We start from the raw sequence: 19,254 nt of genomic DNA on the forward strand, positions 1-19,254 counted from the left end.
CATCTCTGATAAACTTCTATTAAATAGATGCTCTAGAAATGACAGTAGAGCAATTCAAACTGAATTTAATAATTTCTTTGTGACAGTGGCATTATTTCTTGGCATGACATCCGCTTCATGACTAATCAGGTTGAAAGATGGTTCACTTAATTAACTATACTCCTTAGATGACTAGTTGGCATTTACTATTAGTCCTCTTTGGACTCGAAAACTGTACAAGCTTACATGGAATTCAGAGCATGATACAATGGTCCAGAATGAACAGACATGGTGCTATACAACAGTGCCTAGACACCGCAATACACCCTATACATCGCCTCTTTAGCGTCCCCCCAGTCCCTAGTCTAGTCAAAGCTAAACCCCACGGTGTCACGCTAAAGGGGCCAACTGGCTGACTGGCAAGTGCATCATCTGGCTTCCGCTTCCTGATCTACATTTTTCATAGATAGGCTTTGAGGTATAAGCTTAGTGGGTCTGTGGCATTGCATTTAGTTCGATCGAGACTATACACTAGTAGCGTATATTTTAAACTGGACAATCGAGACAGATATAGTACCGAAGAGTGAGACCAAGGCATGCAAATATGAAGACGACACAACATAAACTTCAATCAAGGTATGACAAATCAAGAGAAGCTGTCTGATTAGGAGTTCCTCAATACTGTAATTTCACTAGCTTCTAATCAAGAGTTGTTAGCCGAACATACAGTATCCAAATAACTACTATGAGTCAGTCACAGTCGGTCCTTGGCCAAAAGCAAGCTAAGAAAATCAACTCTAGTACATGTACGCTAGCCCAAGTACTGCCTATCAATCTACACTGTAAGTGAATGGTTTTGTAGGCTTAGCTGAACCGCTGACACAGGTGGACGGCCAACGAACCAGAGTATTATGACTTGCCATCAAATCTACCTATATCATAACCTTCACTGTGACTGAAAAAAACAGGGCCGACATTCCTACGCATGGTAACGCTCCATAGTCCTGCAGAGAGACAGAACTCTAACATAGGAAAACAGCCCAGAAAATTATACAACAAGTCAATGGTCGAAAGACTCGGGGACGAAAGAAAACTGACGGAAATCCATGATGCATCCTTGCTCGGTTCTAATGTACACCACGACAAACCGCTACCGGGGACGATGAGCCAGCTCAGGGATTATGCAGACCGAAAGTTAACAGAAGGAAAAAGAAAACAAAAGAAACACGTGATGCTCATGCAAATGCTCATGGTTCAAGCCGACTGGCCCGAGTGAATTGAAATGCAATCTGCGTGCAGGCGCCCCATTCACAATACTCTCAGAGTCTTAATGCGTCCAGGATTTTCTTGGCCATTTCCCGGTACTGCCACATACCGCCTGCAACCTTCTTGAATTGTATACCATGCAGCGAGAACAGCGGCACCTTGACTATCAGGATCTCGAACCGTAGGACCAGGTTCTCGCCCGTATCACTCTGCACCCGAGTCGTAGTCTCCCCCATGACACGTTCGCCCACCACCACGTTGTCACGGTTGTCCCGAGAGCCATCATCTTCGTCAGGGCCTTCAGAGTCTGTCACGAAACTTTGATCCGGTGGGGCTCGAGTCCGACGCTGGCCCCGAGGCGTGTAGTGCCGCGTTTCATCCCGATCGTCATGGTTCAAAAAGCCCCCAAAGCTGATGCGGCGACGATGGCCGGAAACATGTCCCTGACGGTCTGGGCTTGGGGGTCCGACATCTACTACTTTGTCCAAGTCGATGCTCGGTGCGTGGCGGCAGCTGAAGCCGCCTTTAATCTCAACGTATTCCACAGACAGCTGTTTCAAGACCCGGATGATATCAGCTCGGATGACTGGCAGAGGCTTGCTGCTAGTTGTTGAAACACTGAAGAGTCCCTTAAGGTACACCGGCTTGGAGAGATCCTCTCCTTCATTGGCACTTTCAAGTGCCGTGCCCGCGCCCGATATGTCTGCATCGGTCTCCTCGGGGACATTGGCCTCGCGCGTCGCCTCCCGTCTAGCCCTCCGAGCCTGAATACTCTCACGTCGGGCATGACCCAGTGACATTGTCCGAGCAGTGTGTGTGCGGGTCAACTTGGCCTCCTTTCCGGGCGTGGTATCTTTCTGCACGTTCGCGTAGTCGGAGCCGCTAGTGGGAGGTGGTTGGGCCGCCGTATCCGCTTCGTGTCTGCGAGAGCGGCGAGCTCGGTAGTCTGCCGAGTTTACACTTGCAGATCTCTCCAAGAACTTGTTGGACCGCGAGGCCGGCTCGGCGGACCCTGGAGCCTTGAGAAGATCCTGGTGCTGTGGTTGACTACCCCCCGTGTGGACGGCCGTCGGCGACGGGTCCGCACGTCGGGTTCTCTTGACGCTAAACCCTCTGGAAAGAGGCGAAGCTGAATCGGCTGGAGGCTGGACATTCAAGGACGGCGTATGTGGGCTTCCAAGTCTGCCGCGTTCCGGGTCGCGACTGCGCTCCTTGGTCCTTCGCGTACTGAATCGCCTTAAAATACCCGCTGCAGTGCTCTCCTTCTTCACCGGAGTCTCCGGTTGCGAGGCTGGAGGCGCAGGAGATTGCCCTGCTTGCGGGGCCAGATGAAGGTTCTTAATACCATCAGTGAGATCATCATCGCCATGAGTTCTTGCCCTAGGGCGAGACCTTCTCCCGGTATCTTTCTCTCCGGGAACGTGGTATTGGTTGGTGTGAGCGGCCTCTGGCGCAGGAAGATCGGGCATCTGGAGCATGGAATCCCCGCTAGCGTGTGGAACGCCCAGCGCACCAGGGTTAACTTCAACCCGCTCTCTATCAAGTTTCTCCTTGACGAGGTAGTAAACCGACAGAAGGGGACTATAGGCGTTAACCGGATCGTTGCCCAATTGAACGGCCTCTGCGGAGGGCGCGGACAGTGTGTCTCTGCTGGCCGAGTTTCGTCGCTTGTAGAAGTCAAACACACCGCGCTTCTTCTCGGTATGGCTGGGAGGAGGTTGGTCACGAGCCATAGCCTTTACAGCGTGCTGATACTCCTCCGACTCGATGATTTTGGTGAGTTGTGTTGTAATGTATTCCGCGGATCCGAAATCGAATCCGGTCATTTTCTCGACCACCTCCGGATCCAAGGGAAGCTGAATCGGTTCACGGTATGGGAGGTAGTTGTCGGGTGGCCCATTGAAGCCCTTGTTCATCCATGGATGATTCATTATCTCTGACAAACTGGCACGCTGCTTGGGATCGGTGACCAACATGCGCGAGATTATATGGCGACATTCTACAATTCTAGCATTAGCATTACGTCCGTAGACCATGTGTTGGAGAAGATGGCGAGGGGTAAGCTAACCTGTGGTGAGCCCGGGTGGGTACTCGAACACACCCTGCTTGATCTTTGCATGAAGTTTGGGCATGCTCTGATCATCAAAAGGCACTTTGCCACAGACCAGGACATAGAGTACAATTCCGAAACTCCATACGTCTACCTCCGGTCCGGTATATTGTCTAGCCTGTAGCAATTCTGGGGCTGCGAAGTAGAGACTGCCACAGAATGTCTTGAGGAGGCTTCTTGGGGAGAAAAGATTGCTGAGGCCAAAGTCGATAATCTTGATGTCTCCAGTCTTGCTGATCAGGATGTTCTCGATCTTCAAGTCACGATGCACGATGCTATTGCGGTGGCAATAGTCCAATGCGCTGGCGATCTGACGGGCGAACTTCCGAGCCTGCTTCTCTTTCAACTTGCCATGAGAGATGATGTAGTCCAACATCTGGCCTCCGTTGACGAGCTCGAACAACATGTACCAATGGTAATTGGTTCGCACCACATCTCGCATACCACAGATGTACGGATGATTGACGAGACTAACAATGGCTGCTTCGCGGGCGGTTCGAATCTCCTTGGAGCGATCAGCTCTTTCAGCTTCGCGCGAGCTGCGGTGCTCCTCCGTGGATTGCCGGGGAACGATCTTAACAGCCACCTGCATGAAATCACTTATTAGATGGAGAAAACCCTAAGGACACAAATGAATTACTTACCTGCTCTCCAGTATCCATGTTCTTTCCGACTTTGACCTTGCCCATACTGCCTGCTCCCAGTGTTTTACCTAAAGCCCATTGACCCGACGGGGTAGTGATCATCGTGCGACGCTTTGTTTGTACGGAGTTGGTCGGGTGCAGATGGGCGCCGGCAGCAGCCTGCGAATGTCCCGCAACGCCCTCCGCCACGATGGGCCCTGCGGTCGCCATGTCGATGCTATCCCGCTGATGACCGTGTGCCGACAGATTCCGGTGATGTTTATGTGAGGGTTGTTCCGAGCGGTAGGAGGTGGAGGGGCGCTCCTGTGAACGCTCCCTTGAGGAGTCCCGACGGAACGGAACGGGTTGGGCACCCCTGGAGGCTTCCAAATCGCGACGGGCTATGTTGTCGAAGACGGCTTGGTTCGACGGAGGGCGGCGATCATAGGACTGAGACTTGGAGTAGGAATGGGAGTAGCGATTCTGTGAGTGGTGCTGATGATGATGGTGATGCTGCGGAGAGGGCTGGGAGGCAGTCGCGGGACGGACCGCGACACTTCGGGTTCGGTGAGGAAGATCAGACGAGGGAGGACGATGGGAAGAGGAGCGAGAGGAGATGGACTGGCTTCGGACGACGGAGGGTGACGCAGTGGGAGGAGCAGCAGTGGACATCACGATGGGCACGAAATTGACGAGATGTTCCGAGCCAACCACGATTTAGCGCGCTTCATCCACCCTTAGGATCGGTTGCTGATCGAGGGGAGGATTTCGCGTGAGGGCGGATGCAGCCCAAAGGGAGGCCAGAGGACCGGTCGGGGAGCAAGTGGGAGCGAGTGGGGGAGATGGCGTTGGCTGACGGAGCACTTTTGAGGGAAGCGACAGCCAGCGTGGGTACGTCCAGTCCAGCGCGAAACGGCTTGAAACTCCTCCCCCATGTATTTTCGGAAGGTCTAGAAATTAGGGGGGGAGGTTAAGGTGAGGGGAGTAGAAAGGACGGGGGCACCACTAAGCAGAGAGGGGAAGGGGAAAGGAGAAAGGAGGGAATAACTAGATACCACCCACAATAGAGAGAAGTAAAAAGAGTGAAAGGGGGAGGGAATAACTAAGGGAAAGGACAAAAGGACAAGGGGAGTTTGCGAAATGCAGCAGAGTCAAGAGAAATGTGGGAACGGATTGACTAGGAGGAAATGGAAAAGAGTAAGTAATAGTTGGTGGATTGACGCTGGGATTGCGGCTGGCAGCTGCGGAGAAAGCCAGAAACCAGACCAGGCCAGGACCGGACAAGCCAGCCAGGAATAGAAAAGAGGGGATAGTTCCTATCCCGAATGTCTCTGATCTCCGCTGCTCTCTGCTAAGCCAAGAATGTGTGGTGGTACCTTTGGAAATGAAGGTCTTGCTTGGCTGTCTCTTTAAATGCAGGATGTGCAGTGCTCAGAGAAGAGCAAAGTAGAGTAGAGTAGATAAGGGAGAAGGAAAGAAAGAGAGCAGCAGAAGGAGGGTAAGAATCAGTGAGAGACAACTGAGCGGGAGGGTGAGGAAATGATGCCCATGCGACCTCTCGTATTTGCTTGCTGCTGCATGGTTTCTCTGGCGGAATCACCAGGGCGATTGCATCGAGTTACGCAGGGGAAAGGAAACTGCAATTTCCATCCACTCATCTTCATCTTTGAATATTTACCGTTACCTTACTTCTTATTCCACTTCCTTAGTACTCTTTTTTGCCTTTTTTCCCTTCTTTTCTATTGACGAGGATTCCCATTCCTGTCTGCTTCTTTACCCCCTCTTCCTTCTTCCCCCTCTCGGTAGAAAAGAACCAGATGCATGCACGTTCTCAATCCGAGATTATATTGGAATCACATAGTGGTTGCCTCCCAGGCAATAGTTCCTCCTCTGACCCCCCTCCCTCAATCTCACTTCTACAGGTCGGATCATGAACCCTGACCAACTGCTTCTGCTCCGACCGCCGGTGGAACGAGACCCATTGATACGTCGGACTTTCGGTGTTTTGGGCACGGATGGGCATGATCAGCTGGCCGAGAGGGACTCATCATCCTTCATTCTGGGTCCTGACAATTTCCTGCTGGACGGTCCAAATTAAGTTGCTCGGATGAGCCCAGATTATCTGCCAAGCACGTTCGGTCGCAGAAGTGGGCATCAGATGCTCGTTCTGTTTCCGGATGCTGATGTTGGATCTGTCATCCGCCCCCGTGGCCGGCCCTTAAGTTGGGATGTGCGGAGCCATCATCAGTCATCATCTCGCGGTTAATCCGAGAACAGCCAGACTAACAATATATATTGTTGGGTCTCTCTCCGTCTTGATTGTCCAGCTGAACAAGAGCAACAAACGTAGCTTGGAATTATACCATCTTTCCCAAAACTGTTGGCACATCTCATGATTCACAACAATAAATTAATCAAGATCGACTTGTAAACCATAAACCCGGGCAGGTTCTAGATAGTTAATTCGACTGCAGTTAACGTTTCCAGCCACACAGAAATGTGGCGGTGCACGCGCCCATGTCCGCCTCGTCACATGTCTTCCGCCCGCGGCCTTCCACCATTGCATCGTTCATCATCTGCTTGTTTCTTCTTCCCCCAAGTCACCTGAAGCTAATTCTCTTCCGTTTATTCATCTGGTGGGTACTTTACACACTAGTATCGGTAAGTCCACTTTACCCGCGTATGATCTATTTTACGGACACTGATGGTATGTCGACGTCAGAAACAGCCATGCTGCACCCTTGAGCTGCACCTCCATCATGGCCAGTAAAAGGAGCCGCGCCGCCTTTGAGGCAGACTTGCAGGCGCGCCAGTCTCCTTACGCGTTATACGGAACTCCACTACCCCCATTGGACGATAGCGTGCGAGACGACGGATCATATGCGCCCATCTGGAAGCAGGAGGTGACCGATGACCGGGGAAGGAAACGCCTACATGGCGCCTTCACCGGTGGTTTCAGTGCCGGGTGAGCTCACGATTCATCAATAGCGTTGGACAGCACACTAAAGGCGACCCATCTTCAGGTACTTCAACACCGTCGGGTCGAAGGAAGGATGGACTCCAGCAACCTTTGTGTCGTCGCGCCAGAACCGCGCCAAGGATGTTAGACAGCAACGACCAGAAGATTTCATGGATGAGGAGGATGTACGCGAAGCAGAAGAGTCCAAGCAACTGCACACTGCCGATGACTACTCCGGCTTTGGTTCTACCGATGCCGAATTGGCGCGCCGCGGAGGGTTGATGGACATTCTGAAAACGAGCGGAGAAACAATGGGTGTGAAACTTCTGAAGAGAATGGGGTGGCGAGAAGGCCAGGGAATTGGGCCCAAGGTGCGGCGTAGAGCTGACCTCGGGGACGGTATGTCGCAACGTGACGGAGGAACTGAACAAACATACCTCTTCGCGCCCGAAAACCCGCCAATGGTTGCCTTCATCCATAAGACCGATCATAAGGGCCTTGGATTCGAAGGAGAGGCCCGCCTAGATGCCCAGCACACCAAAGCGAACGATTCCGACGACGAGGATGATGATTCGTTCTTCGGGAAGCGGCTAATGGCTCCGGGGAAGCCGAAGCAGCCCAAGGCGAAAGGACCCCGACGCGGGGCGTTTGGCGTCGGTGTGTTGAATGACACTGGCTCAGATGACGAGGATCCTTATTCCTTAGGCCCACAGATATCCTACAACCGCGTCATAGGAGGGGATAAGAAAAAGAAAAAGAAAGCAAAGCCTGCTGAGGATGCGAGAACCCTCCCCGGTTCGTCAAACCCGCTTATCAGCAACAAACCCGTATACATACCGAAAAGGGTCATAGCCGCCAAGGGTGCCGCCGGGTTTCGAAAGTGCTCTGATGGTCGTTTACCTTTGGAAGGGTTCTTGCTCGCGGATGGCATTTCAAGCCTTTCAATATCCTCGCAAGAGAAGAAGTATGCGCCACCCGAGATCCCCAAGGATTGGAAATCCAGCAAAGCACCGACACAGGAAAGGGATGTCTCGAACTACGTTTCTACAGCCGAGGCAGCTAAAGCTTCCTCAATGGATCCTACCGCAAGAGCCGCACTCTTGGGAGAAGCGCAACTACCCGGCAAGTCCATATTCGACTGGATGACTCCCGAGGCTCGGGAGAGGATTGTGAAGCTTACGGGGAGAACCGATCTGCCACCGGCGCTTGGTGAAAAGGCTCCTAAAGGCTACGAGCTCTCAGAGGCGGAGAAGCGAAAGGATATTTGGGATCTCGTCCCTAAATTGGACAAACCGGTAGCTGTTCAGGCACTCACACGAGCAGCCAGTGGTTGGATGCCGTATTCAGAAGACCCCGGCAAACGGGATCGCTATCGAACATTCCTCCAAGTACGGGCTGGACTTCGAGACAGTCTCCCGGATCGGGTTCCCGGATCAACTACAGATGAATGGGCTGCGGAACTCAACGAATTTGCGCGAGCGGCAGAGGTCTTCAAGCCTATGTCTGGAATCATGGCATCGCGATTTACCTCGGCCAGTTCTGGACCCAAAGTGTCGTCCGACAAGGCTGACGGATCCCCTTCGGCGGAGCCGCTGCTTAGCAAGCCGGCAGCAAAACCAGAGGACCCTGCAGTGGAGGCAGCCAAGATTGGCATGTTTGGCCCAATGACACGAAGTAGCATCTCTTTCTACCCGACGCGTCTCTTATGCAAGCGATTCAATGTACGGCCCCCCGAGCATGTCCAAATGGATCCTGGTGCCCCATCGGGACGCAGTGAAGCCTCAGTCTCAGGGAGCCGGTTCCAATCGGCTGGTTACCAGACCGCTCCCGGGCCGAAAGAGTTAGTGTCCCGGGATGTTATGAACCAACTCATGCTTGAGGCTGGTGGTGGAGCTCTGGCAGCTGCAGACGCGGCCTCGCCGACGTCATCAGGGCCAGCGGGAAGTCGGGCACCGGTGGTGGTCGAGCCAGAGCGCAACGAAGCTTTAGAAGCCGAGCGGCCGGGCGAGGCGGTGTTTAAGGCAATCTTTGGCAGCGATGATGAAGACGAGGATGAGGAAATGAGCTGATTGATATATTTGGGGGGGGTCTTTTCCAATCCTGTACAGCTACTAGGTAGATAAACTAGATTCCCAATCTTCGTATTCTTCCTGCAGCCGAAGCGAATATTGACTTTGAAACGTAATGATCGTCTGGGGATATTTGCAAAGTCCCACTCTTTCCACGTACCCGACCGCTTAAAGTTTTCTTTGGTCGATAAAACCAAAAAAGAAAAAAGGAGATCCACCTGACAGTGGATTACATAGAAAAAGAAAATTAAATATGCAGTATCTCTCAATCAGAGTAGAATAATTGTCTATCTTTTTCTTTTTCCCTTTTCTTTTCTTTTTCTTCTTCTCTTTCATTTCAATCTTTCCCAGTGGAAGAGTTGCACTGTGACATCCGGTACAAGTGAAGCCGGAAGAGAAAGCCGCCTTTGCAACTTCCCCCCAAACTGTCCCATCTCCAAGTCTCCAACTGACAAAAGAACGGTCTGGACAAGACCTGCACAGGGTGACACCGCAGGAAACATTGCGGAGCGAGTGATCGGTTGGCAATATCAACTTGGCTCTGCGATTAAAGTTCTCTACTTTGCTCGACTTTAACACGAAGAAGGGGAACTCAACCTTGGGCTGATCCCCTCACGTCGGTGCGCCGTCATCGTCATATCCTCCTCGTCTTTCCCCGCTGGTTGGTTCCTTTTATTTACCTCAAGCACTGGTCGATCGGCACTTGTGCTTCTACAATTGTTGTCACCATATTTCTCTTCTCTTATACTCCCTCTCTCTGTCTATTTCTTTCTTCCTTTCTGTCTTCCTCTGCATTGTGGCTGGTCAGGCAATTGCGCTGCAGCTCTCCGCATCGCCCGCCACCACTCAGCACTGGCTGGTTTCCACCGCTTCGGGTCATACGACCGATTGCGATAACTGGATGGGAGGATTCCCAATCCATGATAGGAACGGCACATTAGACAGACATTAGACTAAGGCTTGTCTAATAAGCTCTCCCCCCGCCGGGCATCTTGAACCACTTCTTCCAACACACCCCCCACCCCCCCCCCTCCACTCCCCTCCTCATCTGCTCCATCTCCAACTGCGTCCCTGCAGTGGCTCTCACTGACGACCACTGACCTCCGTCGGTTCTTGCGACTGGTTGTCTTTGGCTGATGGAGCTTGAGCTTGTTCTTTCAACATGGTGAGTCTTGGGACCAACCACCCCTGTTGTTTGGAAGCTTTCATGTCCCCAACCTCACATTCCTTCGATGCGGAGTCGCATGCCATCCTTGTCCTGCTATCCGTTATCTATCCCCAAAGTCCATCTTCTGCAGCCCCCCACTCATCTCCCTCTTCCCTCAAATCCTTGTACATAATGTCCTGGGGTTTCGGAATTCTCACTGTGTCTGTAAAAATATAGGGTTGTTGCTTTTCCTTATCGCGCGACAATAGCCGTCCTTCCTATGCAGCCCAGGTAGTCACCGAAGAGCGCCGTCCTGAAGACTCCCATCCCCAAGCCGCTGCAACAAGCAATGCGCTCACCTCCAGCAGTTCGTCCGCCAGGGCGCGCGGGCCCCGAACAAGGGTAGACCACTTCCCTCTGAGCCAACATTACAATGCGCCTATCCGCCGTCACGTCTGGTATAGCAAACGGCGCCTATGGACCCGCGCACAACTGGATCAGGAGCGCATCGAGTTCTTCGAAACTAGGGTCACGGGTCGTTCGGAGATCTGGGCGGCTTTGTCTGCGGCCATCTCTTTGATGCGCACCGGTGATCTCGTAACAGCGCAGAGTTTCATTGATGCCGCCGGCATCACCGTCCCCACCGGTGATCTCTGCCAAGGCTGCTACGACGAGCAGGGTGTACTCTACCGACTACCACAGTGCATTGTGAGCGATCCGGAGAATATCGTGCGATCTGACCAGGAACCGGATGACTTCGATACGGACGACGGCAAGCTATCTTCAGACGAAGCCTCAGGGGATGAATTAATAGCCGATGACATTGAACGTCGTCGCGATGAAAAGGGCAAGACTAGCGAGCGTGATCTGATCCGCATCCGTGCACGATTGAGCGATAGAGGCGGCCCCGACATCATCCTGTCGGTGGTGAAGACGATGAACGTCGGCTTGATAGCCCGCAAAGTGCAACAAGAGGCAGGGGTACGTCAGGCTGCGTTTTGTTTAGTTACCCTCCTCTGAAACGAACATTGGACATGCAATTCTAACACAGTTGATGTGGTTGGTATAGATTCCGCGCACCCACCGCGTGAGATTCGTCTACCTAGGCAGGATGCTCAAAGAACATGTGCCCCTAGTCGACCAAGGGTGGAATTCCGCCAACGTAATCAGCGCCCTCGTTGTCCCGCGACAATCGGTGTCGTGACAGGTTTGTGGCTGCGATACCTCACATGCAACCTAACAGCCTGCTTGCATGAACAACCTGCAGAGACCGATCCACCTGATCCAGACGTTGATCTACGGTCTGATCTTGCAGAAACAAACAAACAACACTTCACACGATAACAACACATCACACCTCATCCGACCGATTAGCATTTCTCATATTGATGATAATACCCGCAATACCCCCAAACCTACCTACCCACCTACCTACCTACCCTAACCTACTCTTTCTCATGTCCATATTTTATGGCATCACCTCAATTATGTCTGTTCTCGCTTTCATGTCCCATTTGTTTGATTCCGCACAATACCCCAATTAGTGTTTGCTTGAACGGTTGATTGATTGATTGATTACATGGCTTTTTTTTTTTTTTTACCATGATGAATTGCTCTCTCTTGTCTAGTACTTATTACCTAATCAACAAAACATAACTAGTTACTTTACACTTAATTCATACTATTTAAATTAAGTGCTCTGTGATAGTACTCAATATCATGATACTATATATCTTCCCATATATCCTGATCCTTCCACTACTATAAGCTGATAGATAGTCTTGGTGCATGAACGATGTTAAGCTACTAGTATACTATTAGTATTATTAATGCTACTATTTATCTAAGCACATGGTACACAATACCTCAGAACGATCACCATCTGTCAGTTCATTTAGTTCATTGGACATCGTTGCCTAGGTCCGTGATATATATACTACTACTGGTAGTATATCTTGGTGCTTACCATCCGTGCCGATACTACTAACTGCCCTACGCGAATTAACATAGAATCGAAATCAGAGCTGTGTATATGTATTTATTTAACAATATTGATTTAAAAAGTAAAGAGAAAGATTTGATGGAGAAGATCGATGCTAAAAAGGGAGAAAAAGCAAAAAGAGAAATTGCTGTGCATCATCCGTGAATCGAACACGGGCCTCATCGATGGCAACGATGAATTCTACCACTAGACCAATGATGCTTGGGCGGCGGACCATTGCGTTATCTGATTCGCTGCTTGTATTTTTCTCAATCTAATTATGTTTTATCAGAGACGTCGGTGGTAAGTTCATTTGTTCTTATGCATGACTAGCTAGCACATACATGCCAAGTATGACTTTGACTGCTACTTATTGACAAATGTCGTTTCACCTCAAGCGTAAAGCATTCCAAACAGACGATAGCAGCATGCTGACAATAAAATCTAACCGTAATATACCGCGACATGTAGATCATGCTTATCCCTTCTAGAACCCTAGAACAATTTTCCGTTCTCGGCTTCTCTTCCCTTGGGCGTCTGTCCGGATCGTCTCTTGAACACGCGGCAGACTACCCTTGCGCTCTGGACCACGCCTCTAACTAGGCTAGTAGGGTTGTAGTGCTTGACCCGGAACATGTAGTACAAGGCGACTGTACCCAGTATGTTGAACCCCACGTACGCCCATCCTATGCCAAAGTTCCGCCAGCGCTGGCTGTAGTCTATGAAATCGTCAGCATGTGTGGAAGGTCAACCGAAAATCGGGATGCATGAACGTACAAATTTCACTTGTTGCAAGGTATTGATCGGCATTCTGCAGCTGACAATATTGGCATCCCTGAGTCGCCGTTGGGTTAGACAGTCGCCCCGGAGCAGTTTGCAAGTACTGAGCCAAGTACTGGCCACAGGTCTGACCAGAGGGAGGATTGAACACGCTCAACTCCTCGCTGGAACACTGAATCGACCGTCCGTGTAACCCTGTTGCCGTGATACCCGCAATCAGGTAGGTCAGTGGAGAGACCCGGTACATGAAGATCCAAAACCCTGGCAGTGCTTGGGGTGGCTGCATAACACCATTGAATGTCAAAGCCATGATAAACATGAGCGTGGCAATGGAACCTCCTGTTTCGGCATCGGGCAGCGCGGAAATTACCAAAGCGGCAAATGTTGAGGTGAACATGTAGAATTGTACGACGAAGAGTAACATGAGCCCTTGTCGGTGAGATGCCTGATTGGCTCCGTAGATTGGATAGTAGTAGCACGCGTAAGCAATGACTCCGGCGAGAATCTGGTAGGGTATCTCAACAAGAACGTTGGCGACAAGGAATGCTGCCCATGAGTACGCTTTGGAGGGTCTTTCTCGAACCTCATAAAGTGACCGCTGAACCACAAACTTTGGCATTATCCTGAAGCCTTGTTAGCTGTCGTCGAAGGAAGGAGTCCGATGTACCTACTGCTGCACTAGAGTTGAGAAAATGGAAGTGAGCATGAAGGCGCTGAACAGAACATCTTGAAACCCTTGCATATTGTTGGCGGGCTTGAAAAACGTGAACCCGATGAACAAGGAGGCAGCAGTAGCTAGGATAAGTTTGGCCCATACGTAGGAAGGTTCGCGCCAATACTGTTGGAAGACACGATGGGTTACGTGCCACAGCTGATTGGGAAAAGGCATGGCGTATTCTCCTTTCTGCGCATCATCTTTGCCAGATTCTGGGGCAGAGGCTCTCACTTGGTGAATTCGATCAATTTCTTTCTGAATATCATTGGCCTGTTGGCTATCGTTCCATACAGCTGGCCAGTCCTTGGTGGCTCTTCCAGAGGCACCAGCGCCTATAATTTCCAGCATATACTCGGCGGGCTTTTCGTCATCAGCGTAAGAAATCACTGGGAAATTAGTCCACTTACGTTTTCTGATGGCCCACATGGTCTTGCACCATTCGATTCAAAATACGACAGTAAGGTCTGTGACTGGTCTCCTATATCTCCAAAGTAAACCGTCCGTCCCCCTTTTGCCAAGAAGAGAAGGCGATCAAACTGCTGGAACAATAGCGCACTGGGTTGGTGAATTGTCGAGAGCACCGCTTGGCCATGGTTCGCAAGCTTCCTGAGGAAAGAACAAATAGCCCAAGAGCTTTGTGAGTCCAATCCACTTGTTGGCTCATCAAGGAAGATAAGTAACGCAGGCTTAGCGGCAAGCTCCACACCGATTGTCAGTAGTTTCCTCTGCTCGACATTTAGTCCTTCACCAGGTGTTCCAACAATAGCACTGGCAAAATCCTGCATATTGAGCATTTCGATGACTTCCTCAACGTGTTTATATTTTTCTTTCTTGGAGACCGACTTAGGCTGGCGTAGAAGTGCGCTGAAGCGCAGAGCTTCTCTAACAGTGGTTGTAGAAAGATGCAAATCCTGCTGCTGTACATACCCTGTCTTTCTTTGGAAGCTACTGTCAAGTGGCTTCCCGTCTACCAGCATGTCCCCAGTTACAACGCCTATCGAGACACGCTTTGCTAGGACATCAAGCAAGGTGGTTTTCCCGGCGCCTGACACACCCATTAGGGCTGTGAGTGTTCCAGGCTTGACCCATCCAGAAACGTTGTCCAGAAGACGCCGTTGGCCTCCCTTGACCGGTATATCGTAGCAAACATTTCTCCACGTGAATACACTATGCTGTTCAGGGAGAGCTGATGTTTCCTTCTCTGACTCGGCGGATCCGTGGGCCACGGCAACATTACTGACTCCAGCATCTCCCTGAGGCTTTTTGTCGAGGCCGCGCATTTGGGGAGGGACATGGCCTCGCCGAAAAACGAGGAACTCAGCTTTAGACGAAGTTGCAGAGTTGAGCTCTGTAGCAACCAAATATATCACAGTGAAGAAGATCCAGAATCCTATGAGGATTCCGAGGTTTCTCCACTCGTGTGCATACGTGTAGCTGTACTGGGTTTCGATGTAAGCATCTCCAGACACAGTCCTTTCACCCGCAACACTGCCACGAATGGAGCAGATAAAAGAGTCACCACTCAGGGTCGGATATGACGGTATGAACTGTGAGCACGTGAAGCGTCGACCGTGGAATTCGTTGGCAATGAGAGCCTCGAACGTATAGTAAACGGGATTGATCCACCGAATCCAACTAAACCATGGAATAGAAGACATTTGAGGTGTAGGGATAACAAAACCGGTGTAGATGACGATGGCCAAAACGATGACACCAGCCATAGCCATTGCTTGGGCAAGTGTCTTCGTCGAGGCGGCAAGGGTTCGAAAGATGCCAGACATCGCAAGTGTGCTTAGGAAGGTGAATAGGAAGAATATGAAGAACTGCGATGGTTCGTAGCGCTATATCACGGTTAATATGGTGCCCACGGACTTCTCGGGTTATTGCATTTATTTACCAAGCCAGCTAGGAAATAAAAGATGATGTTGAACACCACAGCAGAGACGAATTTGACGGGTATGTCGGATACAATGCCACCAAAGGCTTCAGCAAAAGGATGGACAAAAGCGTATGATGCTTGTTTTTCAATGATTGGCCGTTGGTCGTAAAGCGAGTTTATCTCTGTTATGCTTATGAGAGCGTTCATCCTGGGTAGCACAGTTAGCACAAGCTTATCCCCCATCCATCCTTTGGCTTGCAGCATGACCGCTTTCGAGGATGACTTACAACACAGCGAAGAAAAGAGCAGCTCCTTTGCTTTGGAAGCCCACAGTAGCGTTTGGTGTCCTGGATGTCTTAGTGTACGTTCGAAATGCAGAGGATAGACTACTTACCCAAAATACATTGAGCCGATGATGAGAGACATTGCAATTCTTCCAATGACGTTGGTCAATGTAGAAGGTTTATCATTCCATATCCTAAAAAGGTCAGTAGTTCCTTTATAGAGACGTATGATGAGTAGCAGCAATTACCTCTGATACGCCCTAATGGTACAAAGCTTGACCTGCATGGGGATTGAGATAATATATGGACTCTTTGGCCATACATGATGGGCTTGTTTCAGGCGCTTCATTTCACCAAACTGTTGCTCATGCTTCCCACCTAATGGAAATTCCTTCATATGCTGGTCGATTTCCTGTTGAAGCCTGGCATAGTGAGGGCTGTTCTTCCAGTACTTTTCGAATTCATCTGGTGTTCTAGGGACCTTGTTCTCCATTCCTTCGCGTGCTTGACGCTCTTGAGGGTTGGTGACTGATGTCAGAAAATCACCAGTGGTTTGACGCGGCGGACAAAGCCACCCCATGTTCTCGAAATATTCTTTCGCCTCGTCGCATGGCCCAAAGTATATCTCGCGTCCCTCATATAGAACGATTGCCTTGTCAAAGACATCGTAGATTGCTTGAGAAGCTTGGTAGATAGCTACTGCATGGCAGGTACTGGCTAAGTTGGATGAAACTCGTAGAGCCTTGACGAATTCCAGTGCACTAGCAGAGTCAAGGCCCCTAGTGCTATTATCCCATGCTCCAACAGGTGCTCCGGAGACTGGGTCATGTCAATTAATCTGCTAGCTATGCACTTGAAGTGGTATGATAACTCACGTGCCATTTCAGCAATACTGCAGACAAGTTAGGGCGGTCTGCAAAGAAAAATCCGGGATAAAACATACCTGACTCGCTTTCGTTCACCTCCTGATACACCCCTGATATAGTCGTCGCCAACTGGAGGCATCGTTAGGAACACAGGGAACATTTAAACGGCTTGGAAATTCGACAAAAGAGACGCACCCTTTGTGTTATACGTATGTGACAGGCCAAAGATAGTCAGCGCAACCTGAGTAACATATTTCGCATATTGTTGTCGAGTAACGCCTTGCAATCGAGTCTCGGGCGCTCTCGCAGCGGCGGCAAATTCCAACGTTTGACCAACAGTGAGATGCGGGAAATGCTTATCCACCTCCTGATTGTATAGCACCTCGCCCTTGAACTCCTTGTGCATCTTCTCCATGGAGATACCATTGAACTGGATTTCAGAGCTCTTGCGGAGCTTCAGACCATGAAGCTCCCCACATAACGACTTCAAGAAAGTCGAACAGCCACTGCCAGGGCGTCCCAGAACGATCAAGAGCTCACCGCTTCTGAGGAGACCATCGAAGTCACGGAGGATATGCTTCTCTGGAGTGCGCTGGACACAAGGTAGGTACTCCTGCGGTCTGAAAGGAGCTAGTAGGACTGAAGACACGTTGTTCTGGTATTGTAGGGCAGAACCCGAGCCCGAGACGTTGAGATGCTGAAAGACGACACCGGTCGAAGGAGGTCGGGGAATGCCCTCCCTGTCCAACATTTTGAGTACCATGCGAACCCATTTGTAGTGATCAAACTGGTCATTTGTGGGATCAAGGACTGGGTCGCCAATCTCCAGTCCTTCGAGGGTGTCCTTTCGTTCAACCGGCCCATCGACAGTCGAGTCGAGAGTGCTCTGGCGTCTTGGGAAATTCGAAGCCAAGCGAGTCAACTCAGCCTTTTGCTCAGGGTCCATATTCTCCATGACGGAGCTTTCATTGCGCGTCATTCTCGGCGGTCCTTGAGAATTGCTCGGCCCAGAAGCCAGTTCCTCGTGCTTCGAGGAGCTGGGCTGCGAGCTCTCATCGGACTCCTCAATCTGCGCCATTGTTTTGAACACGAAACTGACGGCAGACAGAGCGAAAAAGAAGGGTAGAGCTCAGACTCAGAGTCAAAAGACAGCAGAAGCTGGGGAAAAAGAATTGGCTCAGAGGACACCAGAGGGGTGGTGAAAGATTTCGAGAACTCCAGATGAACAAGTAGCCTATCGGGATTTGGGTAGCGCGCGCCTTCCTGCCATGGCCTGTTTCCCTCGACTGGAGACGGATCTTCACTTTGCCGACATCATTCACTGACAGAGAGTTTGGGGCGTGCCAAATAAGATTCAGGACGCTCGACGTTTCCATTTGTGCACGTTGCAAGTGATGATGTCACCCGTAACCTTCCGTGTAACGACGGGAGACCGGAGGGAGCCAGTTATTTACAATAATGCTGCTATCTGGAGCCCTTTGATTCGATCAATGGAACAAACAAAAGCAATGGACGAGCAAAGAGCTGCTCATTGGAAGCTGAGTTGTGGTTCCGTCCCTGGAGGGGCTGGGATGATGACCACCCGGATGCGGAAGGTGTGGTTTTACTTTTTCTTCCTCCGCACATTGGGTTGGCATCGGACATACTATTTGCACTGAAAGTGTAACTTGAGCGATATTCCGAGAAGCTCAAGTTCTGATTGTCGTGCATTATATTTTTGAGATGCAGAGTCTTAGACCACCTCAGGATTGGGGTTGAGGTTCTTCATTGATCCCCCTTAAGGGGTGAGATGCTACCAGATAATCACGATTGTATCACAATGAAGATACTCCAAATACCGAGGATAATGCCACACGACCAACAGTTTTGTCCACAGCATTTCACTGAATAGACTAAATACTAAGTGGCCGGGTCTTGGTTTCAGCTGGTTCGTTTTAACCAGCTTACTTATCCAGAACACCGCGTAAAGGTGCCCGACCATCGTTCTGGTGCCTCCACTATGCTCGTACGAGATAGCTTCATCGACCTATCTAAAGCTATCTCTGAAGCTATCGACCTATCTAAGCTATTGACCTATCCAAAGCTATTGACTTATCTAAAGCTATCAAAACTCTACGGGAGGCGCTTGACCACAAACTTGCCTAGGCCATAGTTAAGGGCTGTAAGAGCTGTACAGGCTCTGAGCTCAGTCCAGTAAGCCCAGCGCCATGTGGATGCTGGCGGTATCAAGAACCGCCTTGGGGGAAGACGAGTTTGAGCCCAGCCCAGCCCATCACCACTCTGGCAGAGCAATGGCGTTATCACTGACGGCTTTTGCAACCATAATGGTATGCACTTGATTCAATGACCCAGCTCCGTATAGATATGGACTATCAGCCCGGTTGCATCTGTATAGTGACAGAAGTCTCGTCGGTGTCCATCTCGCCAGGAAATGGCTGTAGGTGGATGAACTGTGAAGTTTCAGAGACTAACAGAAACGCAGTAGTAGCAGATGACTCACCAGGCTTGTCTTTTTTGGTTGTGGTTGTCGTTGATGATGCTGGTGCTGATGCTGGTGCTGATGCTGGTGCTGATGCTGGTGCTGATGCTGGTGCTG

At 50.5% G+C, this 19,254-nt stretch overlaps 4 protein-coding genes and 1 non-coding gene across 5 annotated transcripts; 2 read left to right on the forward strand and 3 right to left on the reverse strand.

The window, feature by feature from the left end:
- Positions 1 to 1,298: 1,298 nt before the first annotated feature.
- kin1 (putative serine/threonine protein kinase Kin1) lies at positions 1,299 to 4,650 on the reverse strand (the record flags this gene model as incomplete). The annotated part of the gene is made up of 3 exons (XM_067617546.1): positions 1,299 to 3,244; positions 3,314 to 3,941; positions 4,000 to 4,650. The coding sequence occupies 3 exons, from the start codon at positions 4,648 to 4,650 to the stop codon at positions 1,299 to 1,301; spliced, it is 3,225 nt and encodes a 1,074-aa protein (XP_067481085.1).
- Positions 4,651 to 6,376: 1,726 nt separating this feature from the next.
- ASPBRDRAFT_519040 (putative G-patch domain protein) lies at positions 6,377 to 9,172 on the forward strand. The gene is made up of 3 exons (XM_067626812.1): positions 6,377 to 6,639; positions 6,701 to 6,943; positions 7,002 to 9,172. Exons 2-3 carry the CDS (start codon positions 6,738 to 6,740, stop codon positions 9,004 to 9,006), a joined length of 2,211 nt encoding a protein of 736 aa, XP_067481086.1. The 5' UTR covers positions 6,377 to 6,639; positions 6,701 to 6,737; the 3' UTR covers positions 9,007 to 9,172.
- Positions 9,173 to 10,030: 858 nt separating this feature from the next.
- Positions 10,031 to 11,737, forward strand: ASPBRDRAFT_41576 (uncharacterized protein). Its single transcript, XM_067624601.1, has 3 exons — positions 10,031 to 10,171; positions 10,391 to 11,134; positions 11,223 to 11,737. Exons 1-3 carry the CDS (start codon positions 10,169 to 10,171, stop codon positions 11,355 to 11,357), a joined length of 882 nt encoding a protein of 293 aa, XP_067481087.1. The 5' UTR covers positions 10,031 to 10,168; the 3' UTR covers positions 11,358 to 11,737.
- Positions 11,738 to 12,285: 548 nt separating this feature from the next.
- ASPBRDRAFT_t121 lies at positions 12,286 to 12,356 on the reverse strand. The gene has a single exon. It is a non-coding gene; the product is annotated as a tRNA-Gly (tRNA).
- A 78-nt stretch (positions 12,357 to 12,434) lies between these two features.
- On the reverse strand, positions 12,435 to 18,142 carry ASPBRDRAFT_74098 (uncharacterized protein). The gene is made up of 11 exons (XM_067629241.1): positions 16,854 to 18,142; positions 16,736 to 16,787; positions 16,668 to 16,684; positions 16,041 to 16,611; positions 15,903 to 15,986; positions 15,796 to 15,855; positions 15,527 to 15,716; positions 14,037 to 15,470; positions 13,586 to 13,989; positions 12,912 to 13,537; positions 12,435 to 12,853 (listed from the first exon to the last, which is right to left on the reverse strand). Exons 1-11 carry the CDS (start codon positions 17,734 to 17,736, stop codon positions 12,630 to 12,632), a joined length of 4,545 nt encoding a protein of 1,514 aa, XP_067481088.1. The 5' UTR covers positions 17,737 to 18,142; the 3' UTR covers positions 12,435 to 12,629.
- Positions 18,143 to 19,254: the final 1,112 nt, after the last annotated feature.

Source organism: Aspergillus brasiliensis (assembly GCF_001889945.1).
Source record: "Aspergillus brasiliensis CBS 101740 unplaced genomic scaffold ASPBRscaffold_4, whole genome shotgun sequence".
In the NCBI taxonomy this organism is placed as follows: Eukaryota; Fungi; Ascomycota; class Eurotiomycetes; order Eurotiales; family Aspergillaceae; genus Aspergillus; species Aspergillus brasiliensis.

What these genes read in the sequence shown, in the direction of transcription:
- ASPBRDRAFT_519040 (XM_067626812.1), top strand. Translation starts at nt 6,738, where the DNA reads ATGGCCAGTAAAAGGAGCCGCGCCGCCTTTGAGGCAGACTTGCAGGCG. An exon ending in ACCGGTGGTTTCAGTGCCGG is followed by an intron (nt 6,944 to 7,001) that starts GTGAGCTCACGA and finishes ACCCATCTTCAG; the next exon opens with GTACTTCAACACCGTCGGGT.
- ASPBRDRAFT_41576 (XM_067624601.1), top strand. An exon ending in AAGTGCAACAAGAGGCAGGG is followed by an intron (nt 11,135 to 11,222) that starts GTACGTCAGGCT and finishes TGGTTGGTATAG; the next exon opens with ATTCCGCGCACCCACCGCGT.
- ASPBRDRAFT_74098 (XM_067629241.1), bottom strand. Translation starts at nt 17,736, where the DNA reads ATGGCGCAGATTGAGGAGTCCGATGAGAGCTCGCAGCCCAGCTCCTCG. An exon ending in ACCATTAGGGCGTATCAGAG is followed by an intron (nt 15,987 to 16,040) that starts GTAATTGCTGCT and finishes TGACCTTTTTAG; the next exon opens with GATATGGAATGATAAACCTT. An exon ending in CCTTGCAACAAGTGAAATTT is followed by an intron (nt 12,854 to 12,911) that starts GTACGTTCATGC and finishes ACGATTTCATAG; the next exon opens with ACTACAGCCAGCGCTGGCGG.